This window comes from Lepisma saccharinum, chromosome 23, assembly GCF_977018435.1.
Source record: "Lepisma saccharinum chromosome 23, izLepSacc3.1, whole genome shotgun sequence".
Lineage (NCBI taxonomy): Eukaryota > Metazoa > Arthropoda > Insecta > Zygentoma > Lepismatidae > Lepisma > Lepisma saccharinum.
The window spans coordinates 56,171,049-56,191,439 of NC_139251.1; the positions used below are offsets into that span (position 1 = coordinate 56,171,049).

The 20,391-nt window shown below is 39.7% G+C and overlaps 1 protein-coding gene across 1 annotated transcript in view; it reads right to left on the reverse strand.

The window, feature by feature from the left end:
- Window positions 1-4,124: 4,124 nt before the first annotated feature.
- Hey (Hairy/E(spl)-related with YRPW motif) overlaps window positions 4,125-20,391 on the reverse strand; it is a 42,145-nt gene continuing 25,878 nt past the window's right edge. The window contains exon 3 of the mRNA XM_083144221.1: window positions 4,125-7,271. Coding sequence (XP_083000347.1) covers window positions 6,604-7,271 — 668 coding nt within the window. The 3' untranslated portion in view covers window positions 4,125-6,603. The remainder of the gene's footprint in view (window positions 7,272-20,391) is intronic.

Here is a 20,391-nt window from a genome sequence, read left to right on the forward strand (position 1 = left end):
AGGCCCAATGTACCAGGTACCGCATTCGAAACGTGGCCTATTGCATCGCAGCCTTTTGAGCGTGTTCATCTTGATTTCTTCCATTTCTCAGACATGGATTTCTTGTTGCTAGTTGACGCTTACTCTCATTGGATATCTGTGTGGAGAGTGAAGAATATGCGATTTGACACCATGATTGGTTACTTAGAGGAATTTTCCTCATGCTTTGGATATCCGAAAACATATGTTACAGATAATGGCCAACCATTTGCATCTTCAGACTTCAATTCTTATTGCTCAAAGAAGAACATCAAGCTTCTTCACTCAGCTCCGTACACCCCTCAATCGAATGGTCTAGCTGAAAGGAATGTTGGGGTGGTGAAGAACTTACTACAAAAGAACTTTTCAAATCGTTCATACATCACGTTGAGAGAGATGGACAAGTTCGTTCTTGAGCTTTTAGGCAGATTAAGGAATACTCCAGTGCACGGATGTAGTCCAGCAGAATGTTTGCTCAAGTTTCGGCCAAGAACGGACATTTCCGCTTTTGACGCACCAAATGGTTTCGACAATCAGCCTATTAGTCCCGTCCCGTTTATGCCGGGGGAAAAGGTGCTTGTTGAACAACGCAAGAAACAATTCAGCCATGGATCCAAATACAAAATCGGAGAAATTGTTAAATTGATGGGCCGGAAGATGGCGAAGGTGATTGTGGACAATGACACGATTGTTGTTCATCTCTCGAAGATCAAGAAGTATCCCGACAAGGTCGGAAAAGATATCCTTGTCCGAAAAAACCCAGTGCTTGTTGGAGAGGAAGATTATCTCCCAGTGCCTCCTTATCAGGATCCAGTGGTACCTCCGAATGCGGCCTGCGACAATCAACCGGTTAGGAGATCACAAAGACCAAGACGACCACCTAACCGATATGGGCAAGCTACATGAAACGGGAGTCTCTTCAACCTAAGGGGGGGAGAGTGTCGTATGCTGATTGAACTCGAACGCCAGACCTGATTATTAAATGTTGTTGGTGATTAGTCTGTGCGTCCTTCCTGTCAAACATGTCCAATATGATATAGCCGTCCTGTGCGACGCAACTTTGTATCTTCATATCACAATGTAAGTTATTGTGCTGATTATGTTACTGTGTTCCTAAATTATACATTTACGTTCGTGTTGCTGATACTGTTTTATTCCTGACACCATTTCTTGTGTAATTGAAGAACTGAAATAACCCGAAACTCAACATTAATTAAACAGCGGCTCAGTTAGATAAATAAAATACGTTATACCTGCAATTATAACAATTGCAATGCAAAATTTGAGTTTAAAATGTGCTATATTTTCGATTACTAAATTATATAAGTGTAGAGAAAAAAATATTATTATTTATGTTTTATAATTTTTAATGTTAATGTTATTGTAAATAAAAAAATGTTGATATATAAATTTGAGGTATTATTGTTTATTTTTATGGAATCTATAATTATAATAGTTGAATTGGAAGCGGTCGCTGTTTGTTTTTTTGTTTATGTTTTTTTTTTTGGTGTAACACTATATTGTATTATCGAACTAAGCTTACGTGACATTCATTTGAATGCAAAATTCAAATACGAAATGTGCTTTATTTTTTTTTCGTACAAAACAATGGATAACCAAGCTCTTTTAAGAGCTGGGAGGTGAATATCCTCCTGTTGTCCCTAAAGATATAGTGATATTCATTAAAACTGTGTTAAATATCACATATATTTAAACCGCGACAAGAATGTTTCAATAACCCTGTGCATTGTCTATTGTCAAGATTTAACATAAACAGAAAGTGCAAAACGAATAAAATACAAATCAACAGAAAACCTTTGATATTTAACACAAGGAGAGAAACTTTAGTAATATTATGAATATGCGGCCCTTGTGGCGTAGTGGTAACGTCGTGCTTTGTTATCAAAAGGTGCCATATTCGATACCCGGTGGAGACACAGTGGTTCGGATCTTACTTTAAACTGAATAACCAGTCCCGATTAGCCTTTCTGTGCATAAAGTGGACGAAAAACAAAAACTCAAATATTATGAATATAGAATATATGTCGGGAAATGTTTGAAAATATGAAAATTAAGCTATATTTTATAAAAATAACTAAAATATGTAACTAAGATATGTGCTAGAAGATAATATATGGTCAATATTATAATATAATTAATATATATCATATGTAAAAACGTGGAAAATAAAAAGTGTGTTTTTGGAACTTGCCTACCATCGATTCGCAAAGATAATACATGAAATCTTTGAATTTAGCATCATATGAAGATATGTAAATACGTTTCCTGGTGATTACCACCTTCCACAATGGTTCGGAAACACCCTGTTCGTCTTCTTGGATAACTTTAATGATTACAGCTACAGTACATGCAATATTGTGACGAGTTAATTTACTTCACATTCTTCTTTCTTGTGCATAATTACATACAGATAATTACAAAAAGACTAGAGACCTTAAAAATTCCTTCTCGATACAAGCAAAAGCAGATGTTTCACATACTGCTGTGTCAAGGTGAACCTAAAGAATGTTTTTATATTTATCTATCCTCAATGTAAGAAAAAAACAACACTATAGACATGCATGTAAGCATAGGCGCCGACTTTATGGGGGCACTTTCTGCCCCTCCCCAAATTTTTTCAAGAAGAGCTCCCCCAATATTTATATGAGTTCCCGCCTCTGCGTCGGAACGAATTTTACACTTTTAGTTCGTTCGCAACTACAAGCCTAAATCTTACACTGCGTGCAACAGCAACACAGTCACACACACACACACACACACACACAACAACAACACACAGAGAAACTTTGACATCGTGTAGAGGACATCAAGCCGAACAACGTTTCTTAATAACGTTTTGCTTATTGACGCTTCGCTTCGACGCTACGAGCCCTCGACAAATGTAACTTTTTATCCTGTATGTATGCAACCGTGCGTCACAAATTTAAGGTTGGCACTCACTTTTTGATGGAACGGGATTAAAGAAATTGAGAACGCTGCGCACAAACTACGTAATCAACAAATGCAAGAACCGTTCTCTGGACTTTGAACAAAACTTTCGAAGCTCTTCTTTAATATAAATACGTAAATACGAGATGCAACATACGTACGGATGATGATGCACGTTTAAAAGGAAATCTCTAAATTTTGATATTGCACTCTGCCGGTATGTCTGCTGGCATGATAATGTTTTCTAAAATGTAATACGCTTTCCTATTTAAAAATAAACGGTAGTGGCAACCATGAATTTGTAAGGCGTGGTTTCACACATACAGGATAGAAGTGCAGTTTCTCGAGGATTCGTAGCGTCGGAACGGGTGCTCTTAGAGAGCAAAACGTTGCCAAGAAAAGTTCTTTGTATTCGCGTGTTCTACACGTTGTGAAATTTTGTACGGCAACACCCTATCTGTGTGTGTGGGTGTGTGTGTTTAGAGAGAGGGGGAGGAGCTAGGGAGAGGAGAGAGAGAGAGAGAGAGAGAGAGAGAAAGAGAAGAGAGAGAGAAAGAGAGAGAGAGAGAGAGAGAGATATTAATATAGAATTTGATTATGAACCACTCCAAATTATCACGGTTGTTACATTTTGCTGATTTACATAAATTCATTAATGATGACATGAATGACACAGGTTTTTCATAAACCAGTTACAAAAATGAAATTATTAACATATTACACGTATTTTCCAAGAACCACGAATTGCTGTTTGATAATGATATTGTTATTTGTAAATATAGATCAAACGTGTCACTGATATTACAATGAAACGTGTAACAGCAGCGACATGCAATTAGACCAATTTATACGGAACTTAATGTCATTTATTAAACAGAAAACGTGTTAGGTCTCAATTGGTTTAGCCTTTGAAAATCATTCTAATGGAAAGACGCGAAATGTAACATCCGTGAACATAATTATTGTCAGAAATAACAGTCATTTTATAAAGCAACTTTCAAAAATTTATTTTTTGCATTTTCCTTTTTTTTGAGATCGTAAATACACTCAGAATTTGAGATCATTGCATATAAAAATACAAAATTACAAATACTATACATTCGGACTTTTCATCTATCATACATCCCCAGATGGATGCCTGATTCAAATATGACCACAGGGAAAATGTTTATCTAAATGTGTTGCACTGTACAAGAGAGGTATTACAAAATATGTATAATCAACCATGATGTAATTTTCATCTTGCAGGGTACTTTGCACATGTATTTGGAAAATATAATTTACATAAAGCATATCTCAATTTCTGGACAACATACTCTTTCATAAATACCGTTGGATAAAGACAATATATTAATTAATATAGGCACTTCCTTGAGTAGAGTTTACCAAAAATACTATAAAGACTAGATTATAAGAATTCTTTGTACTTTCACAATATTTCATTTTAAACGATATGTATTATAATTGCATATTATTCATTTCAGCATAATGATTTGTTTATATTATATCTAAAACGTGTATATATTAAAATTCATTCACAGCAGATCATTTGCACGTTTCGTATACTAATTTTGGCTAAAATATAACTCACGTTATTGGCTATTAATCGCTATATAATTCAATGTTTATTTTTGTTACTGATTTGAGTAGTCAGCCAAAAATTACTGTAGAGTGCAGATCAACATTTACCAACAACGATTCAATTGGTATAATCAAATTTTATGTTTGTTATTTTGAAACATCTTTATAAAAATACTAACCACAAGGCACTATAGTGAAAATAAGAGCAAATTCAGAGGTACCATTGATATCCCTCTGTTATTGCATAGATTTAGGCACGACACTTCAATAAGTCATATGATTATGGTTTCTACTTTGTAGAATATTTCGTATCAAACATAGTATGGACATATTTATTTTTTAAAAAAAGAGGATTGATTCTTAAGGCCTGTGACATTTTATTCAAATTTCACCATGTACTGTAACACACATTACTATAAATATTATTTTTCATTTATATACACAGAATATGGCTTCACCCACATACTTCAGGTTTTGACACAAAAGTAAATAGTACATTGGGATGCATAAGTATTACCAAGCAAAATGTCCATCCGCATGTTTATTCTCTCTGTTTTACCCAATGGGAGCTGCAAGGCTCGAAACAAGGCGTCAAACAAGTTGCTGACAAATTAATGAACGTAGTCAAGGACAATTTGCCGAGCAATACTTGTGCATCTCACTGTACATGAAAGGCTAGATTTCAACATGGTATGAGGAGAACCTAATATATCTGAAGCACAGTAGCATTTACAAAGACAACGCATATCAGAATAAAGTAAACAATTTATCAGGTTTATTGTTAAAAAAAATATCTGAAACAAAGCAATAAGGTTTGTTGTATAACAATGAGAAAAAGTTCAAGTCTTGTTTTCATGCGCAAGACTTCTGACATTGGTGACGCTGGTGTAGTGCTAAAGAAAATGGCGACTTTCACATGTCCCCAGATCTTACCCCTAGACATCTGCATTTGGGGCTTTGTGAAAGACAAAGTCTATATGCCACCTATGTCTCAGAATGTGCAACAGCTGAAGGAGAGAATATGATACGCCCTTGCTTTGGTGGACGAGTTCTTTGGAAGAGTGTGGCAAGAACTTGAATTTCGATGGGATGTGTGTCACATAACTGGTGGAAGCCAAATATTGAGCATTTATAGATATTGATACCCATTTGTAGACATTTGCAGACATTCAGAGAAACTTCAAGTGTTACTGATTGATACATAACAAATATTATTGTTTTATTCCATATAGTTTAGTGGAAATAAGTTCTTAAAGTTGTTCACTTTATTATAATACACCCTGTATATATCTTTAATTCATTCAGTTCTAGAACAATTTAGCTCAATTTAAGAAATGCACACTGATTATATTTCAGAATTATAGCTGTAATATACACCCAATTGGGCCAATTTTACCTTCTGGACAAATTTGAGCAAAATTCAAACACCACTAATTGATTTAGTGAAACTGAGTAGTACCACAGACAAGTATAGTGAAGTTGACTCGTAATTCGATGACGTTAGGCTTAGCACCCGAGCGTTGAAATGTAGCAGTGCCATCTCTTGTGTTTTTGTGGCAGAAGAAGTGGAAGCAAGATTTCGAGTGGTGTCTCTCAGCGCCTCTCAACGTATTATTCCGAAACTTCTTGCGAAGGGGCGTTCCCAGCAGGAGGTCAGTGCACCGGTTTCCTGCCTTGCTTCCAGATCTGCTTATATACCTTTATCTGTGGTAGTAGCTCCTATTTCTTGCAAGACCTCGAGATTTCTTTTCTCCCCTGATGTGCTTAAGATATCATTGGTAGATTCGCCCATAAAGGATAACGGGATTTGCTTGTACAGCTGCTGATATATGCTTATATATGTACAAATGGTATGTATTTTACAGACGCCATTACAGGAAGTGAAAAACAATTGAAGTAGTTTGATGAAGCCATTGTCATAAGACGAGGCACTATACTAATATTTCAGTTATAAAATACAGTTTTGCATTATATACATATTGATACTTTATACTACACACTACTGGACTAGTATTATTCGCACCCCAAGAGGGGGGGGGGGGGAGCGGCACCCACTCAATAAGCGACTTCGGCACCCCACGGCCTGTAGGGTTTCATATTGGCAGTACTAGGGTTGAAACTGTTTTGCGAAATGGAAGGAAAACTATGCGAGTTCAGATTCACGTGGTACTGATGGGAAGAGTTCAGTTGAGCCGCCGTCGACGACACTGACGGCGTCAGGGGCGACGAGTGGGGGTGCCGAATTCCAGCGGCCGTCGACGACGATGTCGACACCGACGGAGCCAACGGTCCGCACGACGAGACGTCGTTGTGAAGCGTCGTCCCGTACGCGTTCATCGACGACAGTTGAGTTGAGTCCAATAGTGAGGTAGGTCCCGATTGGGACATCGTCGCGGAACCTACATGAGATGCGGTGGACGGGGGAGGGATCATGTGACTTGACAAACTAGCCGAGGCCGGGGAAGTGGTGTAAGGGTTGTTGACTCCCGTGCTGAGGCTGTGGTGGTTGAAGCCCCAACTGGTGGACGCCTGCTTGTTGGCCAACTCCCTTTGGGCTGCGAAGCACTGGAGGTGAGACATGAGCCTCAGTCTAAGCGGGTCTTGGATGTCCATTCCTTCCACTGTAACCATATACCTGGCGACCTCCGCAGCACACTCGCGAAACCCAATGCTGTGGTAGTCCATGGCGAACTTGTGAGGGTCGTAGGCCAACGCATCGAGTCCTGCAAGCAAAATAAGGAACAGTTTTAATCAAGAATGTCATCACCTTCGGTTAAAATTGGCAATACACTTAAGCATCACCTTAATGTAAAAACTATCGAATCATGCGCTGGGGGTGATTTGCCACTAGGCTATCCTACCCTAAAACCTAGGGGCCGTGCAGAAATGAGACACTTTAGGGGCAGTAGTGGCAAAGGCCATCGACTATTAAAATTCCTTAATATTTTGATAGTAGCATAATAAAACAATATATCAAGTCATTTCTAGCATTTTAAATATCTTCTTACATCATAACACTATTTTCATGGGTCACGTAACAGTGCTCGAATATAAACTATTGTTCCTGGAAGAAATGAATTTAACAATTGAAAGTCAAGTGGAGGGATATTGACAGTTGAAATCAACAGCTTTGTTTGTCAGTTCGCAGCTAGTGTGGCTACTGTAATGTAGTGTCGGTTTCTTTTCCTTTGGTGCGTGTGCGGTATTAGTGATGTGCAGTGGCGGCGATTAGGGGGGGCAATTGCCCCCCCCCCCCACACACACTTTTTGTTGCCCCCGCACTATGCTAAAACTTATCTACAAAGGAAAATATACTGCATAGTGCAAATGGCTCTTACATGCGAAAACGAACTTTAATGAATAATAGCTATTTCTGTCTATAAGACAGTGCTCGCTATTCCTCCATAGGTGTGCTATATGTGCTATAAAGTGTATTTAAGCAGCGCCATTGATTTCTATCTAAAACCGTTTCGTAGGAAACGTCATTTTACTCTCTGTTGAACAGTTGTTGACTTAAAAATGTGAAGTGATACATTGTTTACATCGCACTCGGCTGCCATTACACCTGTCCATGTGACGTAGAGCTAGCTTCTGATTGGTTATGCTACGCGAGATGTTAAGAAAATTAGAACCGATTCTATCTGCAAATTTGCCATGGAATATGCCATGATATCAAAATGGTATAAACTTTCTTTACACCGTGAAGTCGATCGTAACATTAATGTTAAGAAAAATGTCAAAGATAATGCTTTTGTCTAAAGCATAAAATAGGAAATTAAATAAATTCATAGCTAATCATATAAAAGTGTGTCATGAGATGGGGGAAGTAAAGATAGTAGAAAAAGAATGCAACATCTCTTCCGAATCTTCCCTGTAATGTTAATATACAGTGGAATAAGAATTGCTCGGCAAATTGTCCATGACTATATCTTCATTAATTTTTTCCTTGCATCCTACGTGTTTTTAAGCAATGCACTCTGAGGTCCTCTGGTGCAGAAATTGTCATCTGCTTTTTTAGGCGTTCTGTTTCAATTTCCGAAGTTCTCATTGTGTAAAACAAAACGAGTGAGCATGGTGATGGACAATTTGTTTGGTAATACTTATGCATCCCACTGTATTCGTCACAACTGTCGTATCAAAAAAACTAGCATGGGAATTTGTCAAATTTCTTACATACCATGATTCAAATCTGTTACTTTCAAGTGAAGGTACAGTGCAATGCATAAGTATTACTCGGCAAATTGTTCATGGCTACTTTTTCTCTTTGATCGTGCGTGTTTGTAAGGAATAGATTTAAGCTTGTTTAGCGTTTCGTTTCATTTGTACGCAATGAAGTAAAGTCCATAGTGATGGACAATTTGCTTGGTAATACTTATGCATCCCACTGTACAGAATGTGATTCAGAGATAGATATTTGTTTCAGGAATTTTCACGTTATGCTTTTTGCTATAGTGGACCTATCCTAGCCAGTGCACAGTGAAATGACTGGGATAACAATCCCATAAGAAGATTAGGCTTAATGCCTTTCTGGCTTCACAGACATCAGGAATGCCCGTCTGTCTACTAATTAGGAGCTAATTGCGAAGGAACCGGGTGAAGCCGCCCAGTAATTAAGGCAGACCGCCGCTGGTCACGTGGCACTTTATAGGCCTCTCGTTCGCTGCTTCTTAATAGACCGTCCATTGCCCTGGCGAAGATAGCCAAGGCAGGTACAGAAAGGGTTGTTGAATTGTTGCACTCTTGATATGGTAGTACGGCTTGTTAACAAAATATTCATGTTCTAGTAGAATCCAGTTTGCACAGGGCCTATTGTTAAAGAAGTTCAAAATCTTTCTAAAATTGTCTTGTTTTTTTTTCAGATCATAAGACGAACTACATAGAACATTATTAATAGTAGTTTATTTTAAGCGGTGAGCATAGTTCATATCTACACCATTAAGTCAAGGTCAAGTAGAAAATGATTCAAGGTTTAATGAAAGAGACAGATTCCACTTTATGCACAGATAGGCTTATGGGGACTGGACCCACAGTTTAAAGTGGGATCCGAACCACAGGTATCGAACCTGGGACCAGGGTTGTAAAAGGTCCAGGGACCCGTAAATTCTAATGGGTTCTATTGGGTTCCGCTGTAGGACCGGAACTTTTTTTCTCGCACAATTTAAATTCGGTCCAAGTTGCATATTGTTTCTTTGGAAAAAAAAAACGTTCCTGGACCGAATTTTAATTGATCCGGAAAAAGGGTTATTTACTGGACCGAATTTAAATCGATCCGGAAAAAAGGTCCCTGGACCGTATTTAAATTCACCCGGAAAAAAGGTTCCTGGACCGAATTGAAATGCTTTGCTGATATAAAGGTTCTCTACGGCCCAGAACCCATTTACGCTTGCTGGTTTTCTGTCCTGGACCGGAATTGAATTACCACTACGTCATTGGGAAGCCCGAAAACGACACAGGATCGTAGAGATATTAGACTAGTCATTCCCGCATTAGAGGCCCAGCCCTCGAAAATGGTTGTCTTCATCAATTTCATCTAATCATCATTAATTCTCGTCACGATTAGCCAAAAGTGTCAGAAACGCAAAGTCAAATATAACAAAAGAATCAATTAACAAAAAATGTTACACTGAAAAATGCTGAAAACCAATTAATAACGTATCTATATCTGAGCCTCCGGATGGTGTACTGCCAACGTTGCCTTGTAATCAAGGGATCCCAGGTTCGATACCCTGTGGAGGCACATGGTTCGGATTCCACTTTAAACTGTAGGTCGAAAATAAGTCTCGCCCATCAACAGAAAAGTAAATGCATCTAATCTATTGACGCACTACAGAGTGTTTTATGGCCTCTGCGAAAAATCAGGTACCCTTTTGATTTGAGGCTGGGTGAGCCCCAGAGCCGCTTCATGCGGGTAAAAATTCCGACCTTAGTTCACCCACCACGGGAATCGAATCCGAGTCTCCCGCGTGGCAGTCAGACGCCCTACCGACTACACAAACGTAGAGTGAATAATTGCTAGGTAATCTTATTCTTTTCAAGGATATTTAATATTCATATGTACGAAGTAATTGTATTGAAAAAAGTAGTGTTGGGTAAGATATGTTAGTGGTCGACTTGGGTATGACTTTAGGCTATAAATTGGCTAGACCTAAGAAATCGTCTTTATCCGCTCTACTTTTTAAAATAGTCCATTGTGGTGTTTGATGACAGCCCTTTGCTCACGACACCAGCGACATTTTCTATTCTATGAAGCCACCATAAGAATTCAGTGCAGCAAGAATTATCCATTGGGCATTGTACCTGGGAAATAACATACATTATGTCCTCTGGGTTCCTTCCACATGTCGGGGCATTCTGTTACACACGCACACACAAAGGCAACCCCTCCTGCCCCGCCAGTCCCGCTCTCCATTCAACACCCAAAGAACAGCTGAGGCATTTGTCCTCGTGTGGACCCACTGGCAGTTCGTATTCCCCGCTATCTGTTACAGTCAGAGTTGCCAACTCAGAACTGTTTAAAAAAATCAGTCTTCCCTATCACACGGAACTGGATATCTAGTTGGAATGCCCTAGTTGGCGCTGAACTAACTTTCTAGGTAGCAATCATGGCCACCTGGCTGACTGCTTGACTGGTTTTGAGGAATAGGACATGTTCTAATTGCTACTAACTTTCTTCGACTAGATTCTGTGGAACAGCCAATCAGAGCAAAGTTTTGCCATGTGAAGATAATCTGTGAGTTTGCAAAGTAGCCTTTTTTGTCTGTGGTTTCCTAGTGCATAACGAATTAATTACTTTATCTGTATTTATAATGTTTTTTAAAAAATATTTAGTAATTAATTGACTTTTATATATTTAATAACATTAAAAATATCCATATCATAATAATTTATGTATGTATGTATGTATATGCGTGTGGGGGGGTGTAGATTAAGATCTTCTTCCCCCCACCAGGTCTTCAATGATTCCGCACCCTGTGATAGAATAACGATTCTGAACATATATTTTTTTAGGTGTTAAGACGTGGTTTAGGAACCTATTCTTTCAGATGGTATAATTGTACTTTTTGTGAAGAAAAAAAATTGTGGAATAAAATGTTGCTGTGATAGACATTGTTACACAGCTTACACTTGGGCATGGAATTGATTCATATATTGATGTATTCCACTTCGGTAAATTATGGTCTGTCTGTTTTGGTGACTTTCCTCTATGCATTTTTATAGGCGAAATTTCAACACATTTAATAGAAAGGAAGCAGTCATTTTTGTTGTATTTTTAAAGCACAGAGCTATTTATTTTTTAAAAATAATGCATATTGCATTTTTAATTTTTACCATTAACGGGATTGTCTACCAAAAATTGGAACTGTACGATGCGTTTTGATGATTTGACGACAACGGCAATTTCTTTGACCATACATAAGTGCAATAAACTAAGCATGAAGTAATTTCGTCATTGATGGCAGTTACAAATTCACGAGACTTGTATATTTTTAGTTTGGGTTGGCAACTCTGATCATAATCCCAGCTGGAGCAGATGATCATATGGTATTTCCCGCCAAAAAGCGTATAGCTTTGGACAGCCCTGAGTGACGTAACCTTTAATCTCCTGCGCTGGAGAAGAATGCAGAAAAAGGGGCGTGCTCACGTTTAGCCTTTCCTCTTCGAGAAGGAAAAAAAAAGCGTAGTGATTGGTTCTTAAAATACAGGCGGTGGAGATATTCCGTCTTATTGGCAGCCATGACGCCAGGGTTCTTCGTGAGATCCATCTCATGGATCACGTGGTTTCGGCAGAGGTGCCACCGGGACAACAGGGAAATTTTCGCTGTTCTTCCGTTTGCGTTTAATCTGTGCCGTGTCGCTCTTATTTAGGGATGTTGCTGATTCGACACCAGTCAGCGTGTCTCGGTTTCGTGAGGATAGGGCTTTGTAAAATTCGAGACGAGAACGTCGCCAAGCCTTTCGATACGAGACAGGCCTTTGTAAATCGAGATGATGTCGGAAGCTCTTGATCTCCTTCGAGACTATAGTTCAACACGAATAAACTTACCTATCTTAAATTTAATTCGTTGTGTGATTTCTTCAAATATAATAAACCGATATATATGCATTTTGCTTATTATAATTAACGTTAGCGGTAATTGTGAACCGCTGCTGAGGATTTGCATAGCTATACCCTGTCCAAGATATCTATGCAGCAAGGCCGCGCACAGCGTCATCCCTCCACGCAATCCCGTTCCTCTCACGTGTTCATTGGTGGAGACTTGGTTTCGTTCGCCTGCTCCAGAAGGGTGGGACAGAGGATAAAACCCCTTTTTGGGAGGGTTCGTAGCGTAGAAACGAGGCGTCAAACAAGAAAGCGATATAAAGAAAAGTTGTTTGTTTTAATGGCCTCTGTATGCTGGGGATGTTTGTTGAGGAGGACATGCTGTAAATGCTGCTTATATTTCTAGTTGAGACCGAAACCATAACGAGATAGGGATTTAGAAATCGAGTCGAGACCGAGACCGAGGCAGGAATTTACAAGTCTCGTCTCGATACCATCTCCACTCTAATTCTTTTCGTTCCAAGTCCGTTTCGCGGTAATTTCACCACGCAGAGGGCAAGTGAACTGCCCTACGTTCCAATTTCCTGGTTGGCTAATTCGTGTTTCTAAGGTATTTACTTCTTGCAGAAATTTTCTCCCACGTGACGATCAGTTTGGGAAGTTGGGTAAAAAGTTTAACTCGTTACAAATTATTTAAACTTTTTTTTCTTTTTCAAAAAGCAGTGCGTTACCAGAGGCTTTGTAACAGAATTGCCTCTAGTCCACCTTAATATGATCTTGGTAGCATTTGTGCCCCACCATAGCCTGGGGATATTTCAGAATCATGTGTAGAACAGTGGCGTATACTGAAACGATGATGTGGGCTATCTCACTATGTCACGTGGTCCTAGGCTATGAATAGAAATAAGTTTGCCAACTCAAAGGAAATCAGGTTGCCAACTCATACGAAATCAGGTTGCCAACTCATAGGAAAGCTGGTTACCAACTCACAAGAAATCAGGTTGCCAACTCCAGCATCACCATCATCATTTCACTGATATGAATAATTTTATTTACAATTTCTGATCGATTTTTCTCCTGTATTTTATTCTCCAGACTTCAGGCTTCGTAGACAGCCTAGCTAGCCTAGAATATACGCTCCTGGTGTAGAAGAACATAAGGGACAAAGAGTGGGAAAATGAAAGAGGAAAGGAAGAGAGAAAGAGAGACATATAGTGAGAGAAAGGAAAAGAGGGAAGAGAAAATGTAAGAGAGAGAGAGAGAGAAGCAAAAGAGAAGATAAAGATAAAAATAATAAGAAGAAAATAGATAAAGAATAAAGGGGAAAAGAAGATGAAAAATTGAACAAAAGAAGGGGGAAAGAGAAAAACACTGCAGAGAAAATAGATAAAAAGAGAAAAGGAACAACACAGGAGAGAGAGAGAGAGAGAGAGAGAGAGGGAAAAGTAAGAAAGGAGGAAAAGAAAGGAAAATGAACGACAGAGAGAGAGAAACAAAAAGGAAATAAAGATAAAAAGAGTAAGAAGAAAAAGAAAAAAGAAAAGGAGAAAGAGAAGATGAAAAATAGAACAAAAGGGGAGAAAGAGAAAAACACTGCAAAAAGAGAAAAGGAGATAAAAAGAGAAAAGGAACAAAACGGGAGGAAGAGAGAGAGACAAGGAGAAAATGACGAATAAAAGAGGGTGATGTAGAAAAATAAGAAAAGAGAAAGAGATAAAAATAACAAAAGAAGAAGAGAAGGAAATACAAAAACACGGAAGAGACAGAGATAAAGGGATAAAGAAAGAGAAAAGGAACAAGAGAAGATGAGAGAGAGAGAAAGAGAGAGAGTAATAGAAATCAGAGAGAGGGACACCACGTGAATTTAGTGACAAAGAAAGGGAGTTCAAATTTTGTCCTGCATTCCCCATTTTCCTTGAAATCAAGATGACACCTTGCGACGATTTCTAGACTTTTCGTGGTTCCAATAGGTTACTTAGAGTGTGAGAATCGAACCCGGAACCACCCAGTTACAGTGCCCGACTTCTGGATTGCGAGAAATGCACCTTTCTTAGCCTCGAGAGACTAAATCTGAGGGTGACACGAACAATGCGTGCCTAAGCATTCACTCACAGTAAAGGCATGCGTGTGGCACGCTATCGCTTCTTGTCAGCGGTGGCTCAGACAAAGGCGTGCTCATACTGTGTCCTAAATCTTATCTCGGGCTTCACAGACATACGGATCTACTTCCTTGGCCCTTTCACTTCCCTGTTGCAGTTAACCCTACGGAAAAATTAAGCGACGTAAATCACACTAAGTATCTCGGAAACGGGCCAGTTCTTTTTTGGACCAGATGTAGTGACGATATAGTGTAAGCTCGTATACATACACAATGTTTCACATTGTATAAAGGTCTTTAAAGAACAACTTCCTTTGACGCCTCGTTTCGACGCTACGAGTCCTCGAAAAACGGGATTTTCCCCACTAAATATATGCGGAACCACAAACAACAGGTTCACAATTGCTACTAATAGATTGGGTTTGCAATTATAACAGGTTCCTTCCTGCGTAATAATATGATTAGAGCTCTAGCCTTTGGTGCGATCAGTCCTGGGTTCGATTCCCGGCGAAAACCCTAGCAATGTAGTGTTGTAGCATCGTAAGGACATTTGAGGAGCTGCTTGAAAAGAAGTAGATGCTGTGGTCACAAAGGGTACAAGAAAACAGTCACGATATGACTCGTTGTTCAGACCACGCGACACTCAATGAGAAAAGTAGCTTGCCGCCGCCGGCCCTCAGAGGGCGGTGTGGGCCCTGGAGCTTATTTTTTATCATTCCAAAATTGAACTTTTTGTAAATAATCAGGTTGATATCCGCTTTATATGTACGAAGAGAATGCTTTCGAGAACTAACGACAGTCTCATCTATCTATAAAAGACGTATTTAGGGGGGTTCAAGGATCCAGACCCCACCTAGAGACTAATTGTATGATACGAGAATGATCTATTTCCGCAGAACTTATACACAGGTATGGCAGCTTGTGAATATACAGCTTTTCGTTAACAGTGCCTGTGAAAATCACACCCACACACATAAAAATATATTGAGATAATGATGACGGATTTTGTTTTTCATCAGCTGGACCTAACAACCTTTTTGTTATTCAATAAATAATCCATTAACATCTTTAGACATTAATTTCTTTAGTAGAGCAGCTGATTTTAAACAAATGCTAGTAATAATAACTACACATAAGCCTGGTAATGAATACGTGTTGTTTTTATCATGCAATAATATCAATATTAATAAATATTAATTTACCTATTTATTATTATTCTAATATTATTAAGCCATTGATTATAAACATTATTATTATTATTACATGTGAGGCACTTGGTTCAGACCCTCCAGAAATGAAGTTCTAGATACATGCTTGCAAGTGAGTTCTGGAAATGTTTCCGAGCTTTCGAGAGCTAAAGTCCCTCTCATCTATCGACTCACCCGAGATAAGAGAAGCTCCTAATGGCCTACTAACCAAGGCATTGTAAACCAGCAAACACAGTTACGAAAAGAAACGAAAAACGTACACACCAGAGATCGTATTTTACGACATCTCGAATCGTAAATATCCCGGGGCCTCTCTTGCCCCGGGGGGGCACCACATAGCACTTGGTACCACGACCTCACCGGGGCACCTCCCCCCCCCCCAATACCTCCCTTGGAAACCACCTCACTCGGAAGATCGTCCAACACGCTCCTCTCCCTTTGTGAAGGCGATTACCCGAAAAAAAAAGGACGCGAAAGAATTAAATATGGCAACATGGGAGTTGGAAGTCAATGAGCCAGGCAGCCCCAGATCAAACCGTGGGAACGTAACCTCAGGCACTGGCTTCTGGTCTCCCCCCTCGGCCAGCCTGCGAGCTATTCGGCTTTCCTGCCGCTGCACGCTCCGGTAGCCTGTGCACTACCTCTTCCTATACACAGCTACGGCTAGGGATCGAGAAAGTGTCGGAAACATGGTAGTTTGGTTGGGCCATGGCAGGGGACTCGAGCCCCTCCGAAATTTTTCGATTTACACTAGATAAAATGAGGTTCTTGGCTTGTGTGTGTGAAATAAAATATTGTGATTATAATTTAAAGAGAGATATAATTATCGAGGAAAAGCGGAGAATGCTCTAGAACCTTGAGGGATAACCCTGTTATTGATAATATTGTATGCAAACTTTTCTTGCTCTTTCGGTGTTGTCGCAACGAACTTGAGCATTATTTAAAGATTCGTCATTATTTGGAAGTTGCACAACAAAGCACTGTTGAAGGCATCGCCATGAGTCGGGCGATTCATTGGATTAATAATTCTCTGAAGAGTGAATAGGAGGTGGAGTCGAACTACAAAACATTTTATGTGCGGAACATTCCAGAATATAATATGGATGTAAATACGCGGATTCAATTTCACGGTTGGTCTGTACAACAGAATCATTCAATAAGACTTCAGGAGTAAGTGTGACAGTCGATTATTGATCAGTCAGTGTCCATTGACAGTTATATAAGATGTAGAGATTGGGTGGGGGGAGGGAGAACTAGTGACACATTTTGATGGAAAGTGCTGAAGTCTACCACTATAACAAGTTCGGGTCCAAAGCTGAAGACATTGCCGACAGTGTAGTACTAGTTTCAGGTCATGAGCCGAAGAGATCGAAGGTCTCTAAAGTAAATATTTCAGCAGTAATGGGCATTGGAGCATAATTTTTTTTTTTTTAAAAAAAAAAAGGAAATAAGCTTTACATGAACGGTGAGAGATGGATGAAGGGACAATCACAAACATACAGAACAGACTACAACACACAGAGGGTTATACTCAGTGGCGTGCCCAAGGAGGGGTTGGTGGGGGTTATAACTCCCCCCTTTTGGTCCAGTTTTTTTTTTTAAAAAAAAGGTCAAAGGCAGGGAAATATGGCAAAATGAGGACTGACTACTTAAAAAATGTGCACACATAACCCCTCCCTTTCGAAAATTCTGGGCACGCCACTGGTTATACTGGCTGTGGATCAAGACGCCAGAGCCTCGATAGTTTGCAAGATTGCAGTCCAGTGTACACTAGATGGAAGAGGCGTTGACATTTGGCTATCTTTGTAAAGAGTCACCCCGCCCCAATTGTGCAGACAGACCTGTACTACGTTGAAAGTGTGAACTGGTCAAATAACGAATCGCAGCTCTCGCGAATATTGAGAATAGTCTGTATAACTTGCAACATCATCATTATTTACGACAATCTAGCTACAGATTCATAAAGAGCATACGCTGCAACAGTCATATTTAGAATTTTCCATAAAGTAGGTGCCTAGTAATGATATCAGCATTATATAAATTGATCATTTAAATTGTAGGTATTGTAAAGCTGCTTTTTGGAGGCACATAGTGGTTCGGATCCCACTTTAAACTGTAGGTCCAGTCACGATTAGCCTTACTGTGCATAAAGTGAACTTAAGACACCAAATCACACAAAGCTGCGTTCACATGAATGAACACCGCAGTGTGACTATCAGAAGGGGATGAACACTTCAATGTCTTCTCGGTATAAAGATGTCAAAATAATAACAATAGCAAAATTGTGGTAGTAAAAATAATGTTTATACATATTAATGAACATATCATTCGTAACATTTCCAGCTTTATGAAGTCCTATTATTATTACTATTATTATTTGATTATCCCAATTGTACCATATCTTCATGTAACTTAGATGGAAATAAATACCGTCCTGTCCTTCGGTGGAGCTCTGTAGCCTGGATCCGCCTCTCAATACGATACGTACTTTCTAGAGATTTCTAAGCCCCGGGGGGATAATAGAATACAAAGAAATATTACCTATGAGAAGGGCAATGAAAAGGGCGCCAGGAAGGGGAGGTGGTACTAGCAGAAAGTAGCCTAAGTGGATGAACACAAAAAAGAAACCCTTGTTTGTGGCGCGTTGAGCTTCTTGCCATCACGTTCTTCCGTGGCCTCCTTTGAGGTCTGACTCCTCTTCGTACGGCCAGCAGAACCACATCACCAGGGGTTATAAAAGGAAGCAGGAGGAAGTGTATTAAGACACGTGGTATAGCCAGGGGATCCAAAAAATGCCTTCACTTGCTTCTGAGGATGGTATCGAGTCCTGTCTCGTGTGTGAGGAAGTCTCTCTCGTTCTCGTCTCGAATTATAAGCACCCGTCTCGTTCTCGTGTCGGTCTAGAAGGACACATTTCGGCATAAACACACAACGTGTCAATGAACAAACTTTCTCAGCGTATACAGAACAAGAAGGCAAAGGCATTTGCTGAATGACGTTTTTTTTGTTTGTTTGTGCGTGTGTGAAACTAAACCAGTATACAGTAGCATCGATTGGGTGCCAATACTGTGGTAGGGGGAAGGGGGCAATGATAGTTTACTCTTTTAGTAGACAAGGCTTAGCATTAAGAGGACATAGTGCGGAGGGAGGGGAGTGGGGCGAGCAACCCCACGTTAGCCCCTACTTGCCGCGACTGCTAGTATACAGTCTGTAACAAGATAACTGCGCCACCGCTAAAAAATGAAGGGAATATTGAAATATTGACATATGTTTAAATTGCCATTGTAATAATGTGCAAAACAATGGCAAATTGCACTTGGGATTGTTCCTTGATTCTTTTTGTTATTTTGCACTGCTGTCTTTCATTCCGCTCTCTGCTAACAGATGTCTCTGATGTCTGTGTGCAAATGGCTGCCGCCTGTTCCTGACGTGCAACCGTGTTTACTGGTGGAAATCATGTGAATAGTGGGTGGAAAATCTGTGTAATGGATTTCACTCTATCGCTAGATTACTAAAGTGTGTCTCAGAGGTAGTCTGGACTATTCTCAATTACTAAAGTTGCAGTAACTGTGACCCGTGTACAGGCATGGGGAAAATCCTAAGTGACACTTCACCACGCAAACAAGGCAAGATTATGGCCCTGAAATCAGCTGGTTTTCATATATAGACATATAAAACAAGGCCAAGGATTAATCTAAAGAAAAATATGAGCGGTATAATTGTCTACATATCACCTAAAACATAGTTTGCGTTCCATTGTGTTAACTTGTGCAGTTATTTTGTTACAGACTGTATGTTGTAACAGGATTACGCCAACGGGTTCGAGTCCCGGAATGGCACGAGTGTCCTTTCATCAACTTCACTTTTAAATAAAACCTAAAACCGTAATCCTACCCAAGAAACCACCAGGAGTGGCGGGTTCGAATCCCGCCCTCGTCGTGGGTCTTCTTTGGGAGTGTCATCAATTTTCATCACTCATTCTCATCTTCGCGATTAGCCAAAAATGGCAGAAAAACGACGCTAAACAACAAAAATGAAACTAAATCCAATCTGAATATACGTAGGTGGAAGCGGGCTTCTTCAGAGAATCTTCCCTTTTTAATGTTCCTTGCTTAGTGTTTATCGAATGCAATGCATTTTTATAGAATTTATTCAATGTAGTAATTTAGGTGTAAAAATAATACACAAAACAGACCGATAGAACACTAAAACGGTCGCTGGTGTCTCCTTCAACATGTCCTACGACTTTTATAAAGAAACTGCACACCTCACTGACGACACGGACACCTTTTCACCGAACCCATTAAATTCCTCCGCACGGTTTCAACGCCTGGCCTCATCTCTGCACCGGACAGATTCCCCGCCACCCGTTCCCGCCTTTTCTCCCCCCCCCCCAACCTTTAATGCTTTTCTAGTCGACCATCTGCCGCGATCCTCAATCAGAGTTTCCCACGACGGAGCATTCTCCCATAACCTACCATTTGAGAGCGGGAGCC